This window comes from Ranitomeya imitator, chromosome 6, assembly GCF_032444005.1.
Source record: "Ranitomeya imitator isolate aRanImi1 chromosome 6, aRanImi1.pri, whole genome shotgun sequence".
NCBI lineage: Eukaryota > Metazoa > Chordata > Amphibia > Anura > Dendrobatidae > Ranitomeya > Ranitomeya imitator.
Window position 1 is genome coordinate 159,342,779 of NC_091287.1, and position 15,210 is coordinate 159,357,988.

General features: G+C 42.7%; 2 protein-coding genes across 3 annotated transcripts; one reads left to right on the plus strand and one right to left on the minus strand.

The window, feature by feature from the left end:
- The first annotated feature begins 9,888 nt into the window (after positions 1 to 9,888).
- On the plus strand, positions 9,889 to 11,444 carry LOC138642214 (uncharacterized). The gene is made up of 2 exons (XM_069730239.1): positions 9,889 to 10,019; positions 10,340 to 11,444. The coding sequence occupies exons 1-2, from the start codon at positions 9,904 to 9,906 to the stop codon at positions 11,220 to 11,222; spliced, it is 999 nt and encodes a 332-aa protein (XP_069586340.1). The 5' UTR covers positions 9,889 to 9,903; the 3' UTR covers positions 11,223 to 11,444.
- A 52-nt stretch (positions 11,445 to 11,496) lies between these two features.
- Positions 11,497 to 13,989, minus strand: LOC138642215 (uncharacterized). Of its 2 annotated transcripts, XM_069730240.1 has the most exons (8): positions 13,887 to 13,989; positions 13,678 to 13,815; positions 13,523 to 13,606; positions 13,366 to 13,440; positions 13,137 to 13,238; positions 12,845 to 13,046; positions 12,593 to 12,752; positions 11,497 to 12,487 (listed from the first exon to the last, which is right to left on the minus strand). In XM_069730240.1, the coding sequence occupies exons 3-8, from the start codon at positions 13,565 to 13,567 to the stop codon at positions 11,572 to 11,574; spliced, it is 1,500 nt and encodes a 499-aa protein (XP_069586341.1). In that variant the 5' UTR covers positions 13,568 to 13,606; positions 13,678 to 13,815; positions 13,887 to 13,989; the 3' UTR covers positions 11,497 to 11,571. The 2 variants fall into 2 exon arrangements, with proteins under 2 accessions (XP_069586341.1, XP_069586342.1); XM_069730241.1 differs by lacking the exons at positions 13,678 to 13,815; positions 13,887 to 13,989 and having other exon boundaries at positions 13,523 to 13,614.
- Between the last annotated feature and the right edge of the window lie 1,221 nt (positions 13,990 to 15,210).

Consider the following 15,210-nt stretch of genomic DNA (forward strand, 5'->3'; position numbering starts at 1 on the left):
GGAAGGAAGGCTGCCGGTGAGGGTGCGTCCGAGGGTGAGTATATCAATATTTTCTTATTTTTATTCTTTATTTTACACTTAAATATGAATTCCGATACCGATTCCCGATATCTTAAACATATCGGAACTCGGTATCGGAATTCCGATTCCAAATCAGAAGATCGCCGACCTAATGGCCGACCCCACACAGGGGTCGGGTCGGGTTTCATGAAACCCGACTTTGCCAAAAGTCAGCGACTTCTGAATCTGGCCGACCCGTTTCGCTCAACCCTATTCAAGATTATTGTACCTGTTTTTATTATGTATACCCCTCCTCACATGTAAAGCGCCATGGAATAAATGGCGCTATAATAATAAATAATAATAATAATCATAACAAATCTGGGGTTTGTTTTCTCCTGTTACCCTTGTGAAAGTTAAAAAATTAGGGCTAAAGTAAAATGCTTGTGAAAAAAAGTAAAATGTTTATTTTTCCCTTCCATGTTCCATTAAAGGGAACCTGTCACCTGAATTTGGCGGGACTGGTTTTGGGTCATATGGGCGGGGTTTTCGGGTGTTTGATTCACCCTTTCCTTACCCGCTGGCTGCATGCTGGCTGCAATATTGGATTGAAGTTCATTCTCTGTCCTTCATAGTACATGCCTGCACAAGGCAAGATTGCTTTGCGCAGGCGTGTACTATGGAGGACAGAGAATGAACTTCAATCCAATATTGAGCACCACCAGAAAAAATCAGTGTATAAACGTCCACAAACTATTATAGAGGTCACAATACAAAAAGTTTATTGAATATATAAAACAGACCACAAGACAGGGCAACGAAAAAGGGTAAAAGATCTTCCCACATGCAAAGCAGGCGGAGAAAGGGCCCTATGTGAAGACACCTGGGAGACAACATAAAATCATACATGTATATGTCAGCAGGACATCCTGCAGCAAAAACGTGTCCCACATCACATACCTGTAAAGTACAGCAGGGTCACATAAAGGCACTCCCGCCCTCCCCGACGCGCGTTTCGGAAGTATAAACCACTTCCTTCCTTACCCTTTTTCGTTGCCCTGTCTTGTGGTCTGTTTTATATATTCAATAAACTTTTTGTATTGTGACCTCTATAATAGTTTGTGGACGTTTATACACTGATTTTTTCTGGTGGTGCTCGATTTATGGACGTCAGTGTGTCCGTATATGTCCAACAATATACTATGGGTTATTCTCGATAGACATCAATTAATATGTGTTCCCATAGTTTTATGTGGTTTCCGGTTTATTATTCAATCCAATATTGCAGCCAGCATGCAGCCAGCGGGTAAGGAAAGGGTGAATCAAACACCCAAAAACCCCGCCCATATGACCCAAAACCAGTCCCGCCAAATTCAGGTGACAGAGTCCCTTTAATTTCTGTGAAGCACCTGAAGGGTTGATAAAGCCTTGAATGTGGTTATGAGAACCCTTAAGGGGTGCAGTTTTGTGGAATGGTGTCACTTTTGGGCATATTCTGTCATATAGGTCCCTCAAAGATGCTTCAAATGTGATATGGTTCCTAAAAATATGGTTTTTTAAATTGTGTTGGAAAAGTGAGAAATTGCTGATCAAAGTTGATTTTTTTTGTAAATTTTTCAATGTTTTCATAAATAAACACAAATCATATTGACCAAAATTTACTACTATTATGAAGTACAATATGTCACGAAAAACAATTTCAGAATCAGTGGGATCCGTTGAAGTGTTCCAGTTATTACCTTATAAAGTGACGCTGGTCATATTTTAAAAATTTGGCATGGTCATTAAGGTCAAAATTAGCTCTGTCAATCAGGGGTTAAATGAGAAAAGTCATATTTATTTACAATACCATGGCTGAACACTTTGATTGCTGCTTTGGATAATACATGGTGGGCCATGTATATGGATACACCTAAATAAAACGGGAATGGTTGGTGATATCAACTTCCTGTTTGTGGCACATTAGTATATGGGAGGGGGAAAACTTTTCAAGATGGGTGGTAACCATAACGGCCATTTTGAAATCGGCCATTTTGGATCCAACTTTATTTTTTCCAACGGGAAGAGGGTCATGTGACACATCAAACTTATTGAGAATTTCACAAGAAAAACAACAACTGTGTGTGTGAAGACTACTGTGGAGGAATTCACTGTTAGGATGTCATACAGTGTTTGTGTGCCATTTTTGTTGGCATCATGCTGTATGGGTGCAATGAAAGGAGAATAAAGAGCTTCAGTAGGAGGAAAGGAAAAATACTTTGTAAGGACTGCAAAGCTGTGACATAGGATCTGCTGTGACCCTGCCGTATATTCATTATTATTATTTTTTGGGGGGGTGGGGAGAAAGGGTGGGGTTGCCCAATTAGAACTTTTGCTATGGGGCCTTATGATTTGTATTTAAAACCCTGGTTACACCCCACTTATTATGCCTTATTACAAACTTAATGAATAGTTTATTTTTTCACATAATATATGCCTTGTTCCTTACCCTTAACCTACATCCAAAATGTGATCCTTTGTTTGCTTCCTATTGCAGCTTCTACTTGTCCTTCTCCCACCCCAGATAAATCCCATTTCATTTTCCTGATATACGGTATACCTATGGCACTAGCACTGCCAGTCTTGTATATTCTATGCGCATAGCTTCCTCAACTTCTACATCATGCAATTAACATTTTTTCACACATTATATTTGGACTTAAAGAGGGTTTTCCATGAGCAAATTTAATTTTAATCAACATTTTAATCAATACATCTTTGAATAATAATACTTTCCATATTTGGATGTGTTTAAATAAGATGTTTCTGTGCTGAGATAATCCTATAAATGTGCCCCTGCTGTGTACTGTGTAATGGCTTTGTCTGACTGTGCAGGTACATGTTCTGATCAAACCAGCTCTTGGGCAGTGGGGGTGGCAAAAAAGTATACATTAGAGCACAGAATCAAAGCTGATTCTTTCTTTCAAGTAAAACATTGCTTAACCCCTTCCCGACCTGTGACACAGCGTATGCGTCATGAAAGTCGGTGCCAATCCGACCTGTGACGCATATGCTGTGTCACAGAAAGATCGCGTCCCTGCAGATCGGGTGAAAGGGTTAACTCCCATTTCACCCGATCTGCAGGGACAGGGGGAGTGGTAGTTTAGCCCAGGGGGGGTGGCTTCACCCCCTCGTGGCTACGATCGCTCTGATTGGCTGTTGAAAGTGAAACTGCCAATCAGAGCGATTTGTAATATTTCACCCATTATAACAGGTGAAATATTACAATCCAGCCATGGCCGATGCTGCAATATCATCGGCCATGGCTGGAAATACTAGTGTGCCCCCACCCCACCGATCGCCCCCCCAGCCCCCCGATCTGGCCGGTACACTGCTCCGGCTCCCCTCCATCCAGTGCTCCGCTCCCCCCCGTGCTCTTGTCCGCTCCCCCCGTGCTCCAATCACCCCCCGTGCTCCAATCACCCCCCCCCTGCATTCAGATCCACCCCCCCGTGCTCCGTTCCACCCCCAATGCTCCGTTCCAGCCCCCCGTGCTCCGTTCCACGCCCCCCGTGCTCCGTTCCACGCCTGCCGCGCTCCGATTCCCCCCCGTGCTCCGATCCCCCCCCGTGCTCCGATCCCCCCCCCCCCCGTGGTCCCCCCCACCCCATCATACTTACCGATCCAGCCGGGGTCCCGTCCGTCTTCTCCCTGGGCGCCGCCATCTTCCAAAATGGCGGGCGCATGCGCAGTGCGCCCGCCGAATCTGCCGGCCGGCAGATTCGTTCCAAAGTGCATTTTGATCACTGAGATAGATTATATCTCAGTGATCAAAATAAAAAAAATAATACATGACCCCCCCCTTTGTCACCCCCATAGGTAGGGACAATAAAAAAATAAAGAAAATTTTTTTTTTCCACTAATGTTAGAATAGGGTTAGGGTTAGGGGTAGGGTTAGGGTTAGGGTTAGGGTTAGGGTTAGGGCTAGGGTTAGGGTTAGGGGTAGGGTTAGGGTTAGGGCTAGGGTTAGGGCTAGGGTTAGGGGTAGGGCTAGGGTTAGGGCTAGGGTTAGGGCTAGGGTTAGGGGTAGGGCTAGGGTTAGGGGTAGGGTTAGGGCTAGGGTTAGGGTTTCGGTATGTGCACACGTATTCTGGTCCTCTGCGGATTTTTCCGCTGCGGATTTGATAAATCCGCAGTGCTAAACCGCTGCGGATTTATGGCGGATTTACCGCGTTTTTTTCTGCGCATTTCACTGTGGTTTTACAATTGCGATTTTCTATTTGAGCAGTTGTAAAACCGCTGCGGAATCCGCACAAAGAAGTGACATGCTGCGGAATGTAAACCGCTGCGTTTCCGTGCAGTTTTTCCGCAGCATGTGTACAGCGATTTTTGTTTCCCGTAGGTTTACATTGAACTGTAAACTCATGGGAAACTGCTGCGGATCTGCAGTGTTTTCCGCAGCGTGTGCACATACCTTTAGAATTAGGCTATGTGCACACGGTGCGGATTTGGCTGCGGATTCGCAGCAGTATTCCATCAGGTTTACAGTACCATGTAAACATATGAAAAACTAAATCCGCTGTGCCCATGGTGCAGAAAATACCGCGCGGAAACGCTGCGTTGTATTTTCCGCAGCATGTCAATTCTTTGTGCGGATTCCGCGGCTTTTTACACCTGTTCCTCAATAGGAATCCGCAGGTGAAATCCGCACAAAAAACACTGGAAATCCGCGGAAAATCCGCAGGTAAAACGCAGTGCCTTTTACCCGCGGATTTTTCAAAAATGGTGCGGAAATATCTCACACGAATCCGCAACGTGGGCACATAGCCTTAGGGTTAGGGTTGGAATTAGGGTTGTGGTTAGGGTTGTGATTAGGGTTATGGCTACAGTTGGGATTAGGGTTAGGGGTGTGGGGGGGTTAGTGTTGGAGGTAGAATTGAGGGGTTACCACTGTTTAGGCACATCAGGGGTCTCCAAACGCAACATGGCGCCACCATTGATTCCAGCCAATCTCGTATTCAAAAAGTCAAATGGTGCTCCCTCACTTCCGAGCCCTGAAGTGTGCCCAAACAGTGGTTTACCCCCACATATGGGGTATCAGTGTACTCAGGATAAACTGCGCAACAATTACTGGGGTCCAATTTCTCCTATTATCCTTGGCAAAATAGGAAATTCCAGGCTAAAAAATCATTTTTGAGGAAAGAAAAATTATTTTTTATTTTCATGGCTCTGCGTTATAAACTTCTGTGAAGCACCTGGGGGTTTAAAGTGCTCAATGTGCATCTAGATAAGTTCCTTGGGGGGTCTAGTTTCCAAAATGGGGTCACTTGTGGGGGGTTTCTACTGTTAAGCCACATCAGGGGCTCTGCAAACGCAACGTGACGCCCACAGAGCATTCCATCAAAGTCTGCATTTCAAAACGTCACTACTTCACTTCCGAGCCCCGGCATGTGCCCAAACAGTGATTTACCCCCACATATGGGGTATCAGCGTACTCAGGAGAAACTGGACAACAACTTTTGGGGTCAAATTTCTCCTGTTACCCTTGGGAAAATAAAAAATTGCAGGCTAAAAGATCATTTTTGAGAAAATAATTTTTTTTTTTATTTTCATGGCTCTGCGTTATAAACTTCTGTGAAGCACTTGGGGGTTCAAAGTCCTCACCACACATCTAGATTAGTTCCTTTGGGGGTCTAGTTTCCAAAATTGGGTCATTTCTGGGGGATCTCCAATGTTTAGGCACACAGGGGCTCTCCAAACGTGACATGGTGTCCGCTAATGATTGGAGCTAATTTTCCATTTAAAAAGCCAAATGGCATGCCATCTCTTCCGAGCCCTGCCGTGCGCCCAAACAGTGGTTTACCCCCACATATGGGGTATCAGCGTACTCAGGACAAACTGGACAACAATATTTGGGGTCCAATTTCTCCTATTATCCTTGGCAAAATAGGAAATTCCAGGCTAAAAAATCATTTTTGAGGAAAGAAAAATTATTTTTTATTTTCATGGCTCTGCGTTATAAACTTCTGTGAAGCACCTGGGGGTTTAAAGTGCTCAATGTGCATCTAGATAAGTTCCTTGGGGGGTCTAGTTTCCAAAATGGGGTCACTTGTGGGGGAGCTCCAATGTTTAGGCACACAGGGGCTCTCCAAACGCGACATGGTGTCCGCTAACAATTGGAGCTAATTTTCCATTCAAAAAGTCAAATGGCGCGCCTTCCCTTCCGAGCCCTGCCGAGTGCCCAAACAGTGGTTTACCCCCACATATGAGGTATCGGCGTACTCGGGAGAAATTGCCCAACAAATTTTATGATCCATTTTATCCTACTGCCCATGTGAAAATGAAAAAATTGAGGCGAAAAGAATTTTTTTGTGAAAAAAAAGTACTTTTTCATTTTTACAGATCAATTTGTGAAGCATCTGAGGGTTTAAAGTGCTCACTAGGCATCTAAATAAGTTCCTTGGGGGGTCTAGTTTCCAAAATGGGGTCACTTGTGGGGGAGCGCCAATGTTTAGGCACACAGGAGCTATCCAAACGCGACATGGTGTCCGCTAACGATGGAAATAATTTTTCATTCAAAAAGTCAAATGGCGCTCCTTCCCTTCCGAGCCTTACCATGTGCCCAAACAGTGGTTTACCCCCACATGTGAGGTATTGGTGTACTCAGGAGAAATTGCCCAACACATTTTAGGATCCATTTTATCCTGTTGCCCATGTGAAAATGAAAAAATTGAGGCTAAAAGAATTTTTTTGTGAAAAAAAAGTACTTTTTCATTTTTACGGATCAATTTGTGAAGCACCTGGGGGTTCAAAGTGCTCACTATGCATCTAGATAAGTTCCTTGGGGTGTCTAGTTTCCAAAATGGGGTCACTTGTGGGGGAGCTCCAATTTTTAGGCACACGGGGGCTCTCCAAACGTGACATGGTGTCCGCTAAAGAGTGGAGCCAATTTTTGATTCAAAAAGTCAAATGGCGCTCCTTCCCTTCCAAGCCCTGCCGTGCGCCCAAACAGTGGTTTACCCCCACATATGAGGTATCAGCGTACTCAGGACAAATTGGACAACAAATTTCGTGGTTCAGTTTCTCCTTTTACCTTTGGGAAAATAAAAAAATTGTTGCTAAAAGATAATTTTTGTGACTAAAAAGTTAAATGTTCATTTTTTCCTTCCTTGTTGCTTCTGCTGCTGTGAAGCACCTGAAGGGTTAATAAACTTCTTGAATGTGGTTTTGAGTACCTTGAGGGGTGCAGTTTTTAGAATGGTGTCACTTTTGGGTATTTTCAGCCATATAGACCCCTCAAACTGACTTCAAATGTGAGGTGGTCCCTAAAAAAAATGGTTTTGTAAATTTCGTTGTAAAAATGACAAATCGCTGGTCAAATTTTAACCCTTATAACTTCCTAACAAAAAAAAATTTTTGTTTCCAAAATTGTGCTGATGTAAAGTAAACATGTGGGAAATGTTATTTATTAACTATTTTGTGTCACATATCTCTCTGGTTTAACAGAATAAAAATTCAAAATGTGAAAATTGCGAAATTTTCTAAATTTTCGCCAAATTTCCATTTTTATCACAAATAAACGCAGAATTTATTGAGCTAAATTTACCACTAACATGAAGCCCAATATGTCACGAAAAAACAATCTCAGAACCGCTAGGATCCGTTGAAGCGTTCCTGAGTTATTACCTCATAAAGGGACACTGGTCAGAATTGCAAAAAACGGCAAGGTCTTTAAGGTCAAAATAGGCTGGGTCATGAAGGGGTTAATAACAGACAGTAAAATGTTTTGCCTCACAAAATCAATTCCTTGCGATCCCCTGCTGTAATGTCTGTATAGTCTTTTGCTTCCTCCCCTGCCCAGGAGATATGGTATGACAGACCATGTTCCTGCATGGTTGAAAAAAGACTCCAGGCTTTCTTCATTAAAACCACTTTTTAAGACTTCTTACCTACATTGCTTGCCCCCCTCCTTCCCACTCATCTACACGGTGAATACTCAGAATAACTTCAAAATCATTAATATTTATTTTAAAAAGTTCATTCCTTTTATCCTAAGATTTCAGTTAAATAACCTAAAAGCTGCTGCTTCTTGGTAATACTCTCCCATCAAAAGAGAAAGAAAAAGCCAGCTAACTGATACTTGAAAAGTGCATGGAACTCCATTCTGATGACACGTGGATATACGAAGGTGAAAAAAAAAACAAATTTGATGTTCTAGCTCCTTTGTAATTAAAATATAAAAATGTATTCCATAGTGTTAAAAATATAACATGCTCCTGGACCGTAGTATGATGCACATGAGGACAAAGAGCGTTGAGTTTCTATCGCTGTGGCGATCTTTATCAAAGCTGATATACCTCTAAACTCTAGATGAGTTAACAGAACCAAGGACCAATCAAAAGTCAAGAAACATTTCACATGGTGTAAGGTCCTGGTAAATACATGCACAAAATAAGACAAGCAACATACAAGAAACTTAAATTCCAAACCAAAATAATTGGATATATAGCATAAATAAATGAGATAACATGAGAAAAATAAAATTATATTATGATTAGATGTTTATAATGAAACATGATTTTGTTGCTTCTGTTGAGACCATTCAGAAACCTAGTACCCACGTTATAGATCCAATAGGCTTCACAACTGAGCAAGCTACTCTTGTGGTGGTCTATTGATTCGTTCTAACCCAACTACCTGTAGGGAAGAAATGTTGCGTGAATGGTGAGAAATGAAATGTTTAGCTCCTGATGGGATATTCCAGTTGACATTAGTGTTTGAGACATTAGATATATCATATAAGTGCTCTGAGATGCGTGTTTTTAATTTTCTGAACGTGTATCTTGCAAAGGTTTACTGCAGTTCAATTGCAGTCAATTTTATAGATAACATAACATGTGTTACAGTTGATAAATTATTTTATATGAAATGTAAGTGTGTTATCATGATTATTAAAGGATTTTACATTGCTCACTTGTTTGCAGGTTTTGCAATTAGTGGTGCCACATTTGTAGCGACCCCTGCAATCCAACCATGTTTTGTGATGTATTTTTGAGGTCTTCTTGCCACTATATTGCAACCTTATTCTAATACTGATGCCAAAGTAAAATCCTCATAAAGTATAGGTAAAATTTTATTAATAATATGTCTAATTTTATAAAATTGAGGACTGTATTGGAGACACGACACAAAAAAGGTCTATTAGTGAGGGAGTCAATTGTATTTTTGTTTTTGTGAAATTGGTTAACTTGGAGAGAAATCAAATCACCTGACCTGTTCAGCATCCAATTTGGATATTTTCTATATTTTAGCTTGTTGCATGATTGTTTTTATTGCTGCAGTTTCTCTTAGGCTACTTTCACACTAGCGTTAACTGCAATCCGTCCCAAAAACGTCTTTTTCCCGAAAAAACGGATGCGTCAAAAAACTGCAAAACGTATGCAACGAATACAGCATTTCGACGGATCCGTCGCAAAACCGTCGCAAATCCGATAAACGGTTCCGTTGAAATGCTGGATGCGTTGCATACGTTGCATACGTTTTTTCCATCCGTTGCATACGTTTTTACGACGGATCCGTTTTTAAAATGGGAGGCACCAAAATTTGATTGGCTACTGGAAACTAGGGAAATCTATATACTGACTGTATTTACAGCACATCTTTGAGGGTTTTAGTTTAGTGGCAATGATGGATGGTGTAATTGGGAGGATTTCGAGTTTGGTTACTGAAGTTATATTTGAGACGAATCGCCTGGATATCATAGTGCGGGAGAAGGAGGCGGCAGCAGAAAGACGGATGATGCAACGGAGAAGGCGACGATTCTGGATACATCCAATCAATGAGCTGCGGATGACCAGGGGTGTCCAGTCCACTCTCTATCTGGAGTTGCGGTGCAACCCACAGAAATTCTTTAGTTATGTACGGATGAGGATGGAACATTTCGATTATTTGGTTGGAAAAATAGAGGATGTCATCCAAAGGCAGGACACAAGGATGAGGCTTGCCATCACACCGGCGGAGCGGCTCATGGTGACACTGCGGTAAGCATTTTTTCTTTATGTCATTGCTCATATTGAATGTGAGTACATGCTGCAGAGAATACTGCGCTGACACATTGCGCCGCATTTACTGTAGCATGTCATTTGTTGGTTTATGTGAGGCCATTCCACTTGTTTTTTTTTCTTGTGTCATTGGTCATATTGAATGTTATTACATGCTGCAGAGAATACTGCGCTGACACATTGCGCCGCATTTACTGTAGCATGTAATTTGTTGGTTTATTTGAGGCCATTCCACTTGTTTTTCTTGGTTGATGGTCTGTGCAATTTTTTTTTACATTTTTTTTTATTTTTCCCTGCAGCTTCCTAGCTACGGGTGAGTCTTTGACTTCACTCCATTTCCAATTCCAGCTGGGGATTTCCACTATTGGCGGAATTGTGAAGGACACATGTCGTGCGATTTGGGACACTTTACAGCTGGAGTATATCCCACAACCAACAATGGAAATCTGGATGAGAAGTTCCGAACAATTTGAGCGAATGTGTAATTTTCCAAATTGTGTTGGTGCTGTGGACGGCAAACACATTAGGATTGCAAAACCGGCAGGAACAGGATCAGAGTACTATAACTATAAAAAATACTTCTCAATTGTACTCATGGCTATTGCTGACGCCAACTGCCGATTCCTTGCTGTGGATATAGGAGCGTATGGCCGGTCCAACGACTCCCAAGTGTTTAAAAACTCTCCGATGGGTCGCTGCCTGTATGGAGATACATACAATTTCCCGCCAGCAAGACCGCTCCCAGGAACCAGTGAACCAGCCTTGCCCTATGTGTGTGTAGGTGATGAAGCCTTTCAACTGTCGCCGCACCTACTGAAACCATACAGCAGCCGTGAATTACACCGCACCAAGCGGGTATTTAATTACCGTCTTACCAGAGCAAGAAGAGTGGTAGAGTGCTCTTTCGGTATTTTGACAGCAAAGTGGAGAGTTCTGCTGACGGCAATAAAACTGGATACAAAAACTGTAGACGATGTTGTCAAGGCATGTGTGGTGCTCCATAATTTTGTTATTTCAAAGGAGCCCGTTACCTTGGATGACGAACAATTGGAGACATCCTTGTGGGATTACCGAAGTGCCTCTGTTCGCTCCACCGGTTCTGTTACTAGGATGAGGGAACAGTTTGCTGAATATTTTTTGTCACCTGTTGGGCGGATTCCATGGCAAGACATAATTGTGTGACTTTTTTTTAATTTTTTTTCTTTTTTTTTCCAAAATTTTTTGGTAGCAACTGCCACAAAAAAAAAAAAAAAAAAAAAAAAAAAAAAAGAGTGTGTGTGGTTTGCTTGCTAATATAATATAAAACCATTTTGTTAAACCTTGAAAACGTCTGGTGTTTCTTTTCACTTAACCTTTCATATTTACCTTAATTAATGAACACACACACACAGTAGATTGTAAACCAGAATTATGTTTAGTTCAAAAAATATATTTTTTGTGGGTAATTTTCCCACACTATTTTTTTTTTTGGTAATTTAAAGAACCTTTTTTTTTTTGGCAAAAAAAAACTATGTACAAGTACATTCCAGGTTCACAGGTCCTGGTATTGTTGGGTGGAGTAACTATGGGAGGAGGGGCTGGAAGGTTGGACCACGTCGGTAGGTGGGATTGGGGAAACCCTACCTGTTGCGTCTGTAGTGGAAGGGGGGGGGAAAACAGGAGGCTGACCAGAGGGGTGTTGTGTTGGGGTAGGTGGAAAACTTACTGGGGAAGTAAAGCTGGGCAAAGATGAAGAAAACACGGGTGAATACATTTGGGTTGTGGGCCGGGTTGGGTATTGGTAGTGATGTTGATATTGAGAGTGATGTGGATATTGGGACTGGCGGTGATATTGTGGGGCATGGTGTTGAAATTGGGACTGGGATGTGTGGGGAGGTGTGGGGGTAGATTGGGGTTCGTTAATTACCTTCAGCAGAGCGTTATGGCAGCTATTCATTACCCGCATCTGCTGATCAAAAGAAAGCTTTTCCATGCTCCTGAGCATGGACTGAAAAAAAAGATTGGCTGGAGCTTGACTTACATCTAAATGCAGTCTATCCAAGCGACTGCTGATTTCATGGTGGTTTTCACTCATGCGTGATTGCATCATGCTGAAACCAGCAGTCACTTGTTCTCCCAAAATTTTAAATGAATTTTGGAAGCCTGCATTTAGATGCAAGAACTCAGGAGCATAGCTCCTTTCCTGACCCCTCTGACGCTGCCGCCATGAACCTACCGGTGGTGTAGAGGTGGCAGGGTCAGAGGGGTGGGGTAAAGGGAACGCTATCTGTTGACCATCAGATGCGAGTAAGGAAGGCTGCACTCCACTGGTAGAGGCGGATGAAGTGGAGGGGACAGAGGGGTGAGAGGTGTGGGGCCTACCGACGTGGTCCCCGGTGGCGGACTCAGGAGGGATCGCTTCAGAGGGTGCAGAGGTAGATGCAGGCGCACGGTGGCTGGAGTAGGTGCTGTGAAAGAAAAAAAAATAAGTTAATATATTGATATGAAAAAGGCCGGACTGAAACAAAAGTTTTGTGATTAGACAGGTTCTTACTGTGATGTTGAATACTTACACTCTACTCAGCATGGTTTCCCTCAGGAAGGAGAGGTTCGGGCCATATCTGTACCTCCTCTTCTTCCTTGCTGCTGAGCCACTCGGGGCCTGCATCTCCTCGTTAAACTCCCTCTTAAAGCGATCCCTCAATGACCGCCACCGCTTCCTAACCTTGGTACCTGTGAAGACAGGAATGAAGAAAAAAAAAAAATATTCGTAAATGCAAGACATTACATTCAGCTCAAAACATCACTGAAAAGTGAATACTTACATAGTTTGCTCTGCTGCTGTGGAAGAAGGTCCTCCCACCTCGCAAAGATGTTCCGGCATACTTCCAACCAGAGCCGACGGGTGACACTGGTATCAGCATGCCTGCGGTCAGCCATGTTCCACAGTGGCTCCCGTTCACGAACCTCCTCGATGAGGGCTTCAATATCGATATCTGAATCGTATTCGGGAGCACACTGTGAAGCCTGTTAGAACAAAAAAAAAAAAAAGAATTAAAAATTAGTAGACTGAAAGCAAAAAATTAACAATTGAAGCCCCACAAAAAACCGACTCACTGATGGCCGACCGCGGCGTCGAGTCCGCCGACTCTGGGAGCGCCTGGGAGAACCTTCATGCTGTGCTGGACGTTCAGCAGCAGCAGCAGCAGCAGCAGGAGACTGAAATAAAGGATAAAAAAATTAGCTTTAATGTATGTATATGTTTTCTGTGTTACGTTATATATGAAATTCTGTTTTGTGTACGGTGCAGTGTGATGTGTGAAGCAAGTGTTTCACCACTACTTACACTTGGTTCCTCCTCCACTTCGATGTCTCCACCCGTCTCGGTCCCTTCCGACAGCTCCTCATCGGATTCTGATTCCTGTTTAAACATAATAAATGCATGTAGTGACTCAAAATGATGTAAATTTTAAAAAAAAACCAAAAAAATTTTTTTTACTTACCGATACCTGCTGTTGCTGTGGAGGAGGGCTGCCGGAAGAGGACATTGTGTGGCTGTGGTCCAGGTGGCTGTGGTCCTGGTAGGTCTGTAAGTTAAAAGACACTTGCAATCTGCTCTACACATTGAAGTAGCAGATTTGGAGTCTTCAAAACTTACTTTTCAGATTTTCTGTATGTGGGCCAGGTGGCTGTGGTCCAGGTGGCTGTGGTCAAGGTGGCTGTGGTCCAGGTGGCTGTGGTCCAGGTGGCTGTGGTCCAGGTGGCTGTGGTCCAGGTGGCTGTGGTCCTGGTAGGTCTGTAAGTTAAAAGACACTTGCAATCTGCTCTACACATTGAAGTAGCAGATTTGGAGTCTTCAAAACTTACTTTTCAGATTTTCTGGATGTGGGCCAGGTGGCTGTGGTCCAGGTGGCTGTGGTCCAGGTGGCTGTGGTCAAGGTGGCTGTGGTCCAGGTGGCTGTGGTCCAGGTGGCTGTGGTCCAGGTGGCTGTGGTCCTGGTAGGTCTGTAAGTTAAAAGACACTTGCAATCTGCTCTACACATTGAAGTAGCAGATTTGGGGTCTTCAAAACTTACTTTTCAGATTTTCTGGATGTGGGCCAGGTGGCTGTGGTCCAGGTGGCTGTGGTCCAGGTGGCTGTGGTCCAGGTGGTTGTGGTCCTGGTAGGTCTGTAAGTTAAAAGACACTTGCAATCTGCTCTACACATTGAAGTAGCAGATTTGGGGTCTTCAAAACTTACTTTTCAGATTTTCTGGATGTGGGCCAGGTGGCTGTGGTCCAGGTGGCTTATGCCGGTCAGTGTGGTCCCTACTCTATCTGCAATATAATAAGTATAATGGATTGAAAGTTAGACCAAAGCAGAAATAGGTAATGTTTACCACTAAACACCATGTTAAAATGAGAAAAATATGTGAACACCCAAACCCAAAAACTGGTGCACGTTATACCATTCTTTTCCATGTCCCAAAAACAAAAAAAGGTAAACTGTGAGACACCTTTAAAAATATTTTTATGTTTTAAAAAAAAAACAATTACCTCCCCGAAATAAAATTTCAAAGGATAACCTTTATTAAAAAATGACCACTCAAACAACTCTGTATTGCATGTGTAACCATTGGTACATACACCTGATTTAAATTTACCTTTAAGAAATTATACTACGGACAATTTTTTAAGAAACATTTTATTAATATATAATTTATTTCTTTTTTTTTTTTTTTAAATCACAATGGAGCAGAAATGCTCTTTATTTTAAAATACAAGTACATCGAATGGGAATGGTTAAGTAAATTTAAAAAAAAAAAATATAACCTCAAGCTGCAGACCATTAGACTTTGCAATAATACATCCATTTTAATAAACAAAAAAAAAAAAAAGGTGCACAAAACACTATACTAAAGGTACTGTCACACTAGACGATATCGCTAGCGATCTGTGACGTTGCAGCGTCCTCACTAGCGATATCGTCCAGTGTGACACGCAGCAGCGATCAGGCCCCTGCTGTGATGTCGCTGGTCGGGGAATAAAGTCCAGAACTTTATTTGGTCGCTGGACTCCCCGCAGACATCGCTGAATCGGCGTGTGTGACACCGATTCAGCGATGTCTTTGCTTTTAACCAGGGTAAACATCGGGTAACTAAGCGCAGGGCCGCGCTTAGTAACCCGATGTTTACCCTGGTTACCAGCGTAA

Bases quoted from the DNA above. Each gene is read 5' to 3' on its own strand.
- LOC138642214 (XM_069730239.1), top strand. From the start codon at position 9,904: ATGAGGATGGAACATTTCGATTATTTGGTTGGAAAAATAGAGGATGTC. The intron at 10,020-10,339 runs GTAAGCATTTTT...TTTTCCCTGCAG, and splicing joins CGGCTCATGGTGACACTGCG to CTTCCTAGCTACGGGTGAGT.
- LOC138642215 (XM_069730240.1), bottom strand. From the start codon at position 13,567: ATGTCCTCTTCCGGCAGCCCTCCTCCACAGCAACAGCAGGTATCG. The intron at 13,239-13,365 runs GTAAGTAGTGGT...CCTTTATTTCAG, and splicing joins AAGTGGAGGAGGAACCAAGT to TCTCCTGCTGCTGCTGCTGC. The intron at 12,488-12,592 runs GTAAGTATTCAA...TTTCTTTCACAG, and splicing joins GAAACCATGCTGAGTAGAGT to CACCTACTCCAGCCACCGTG.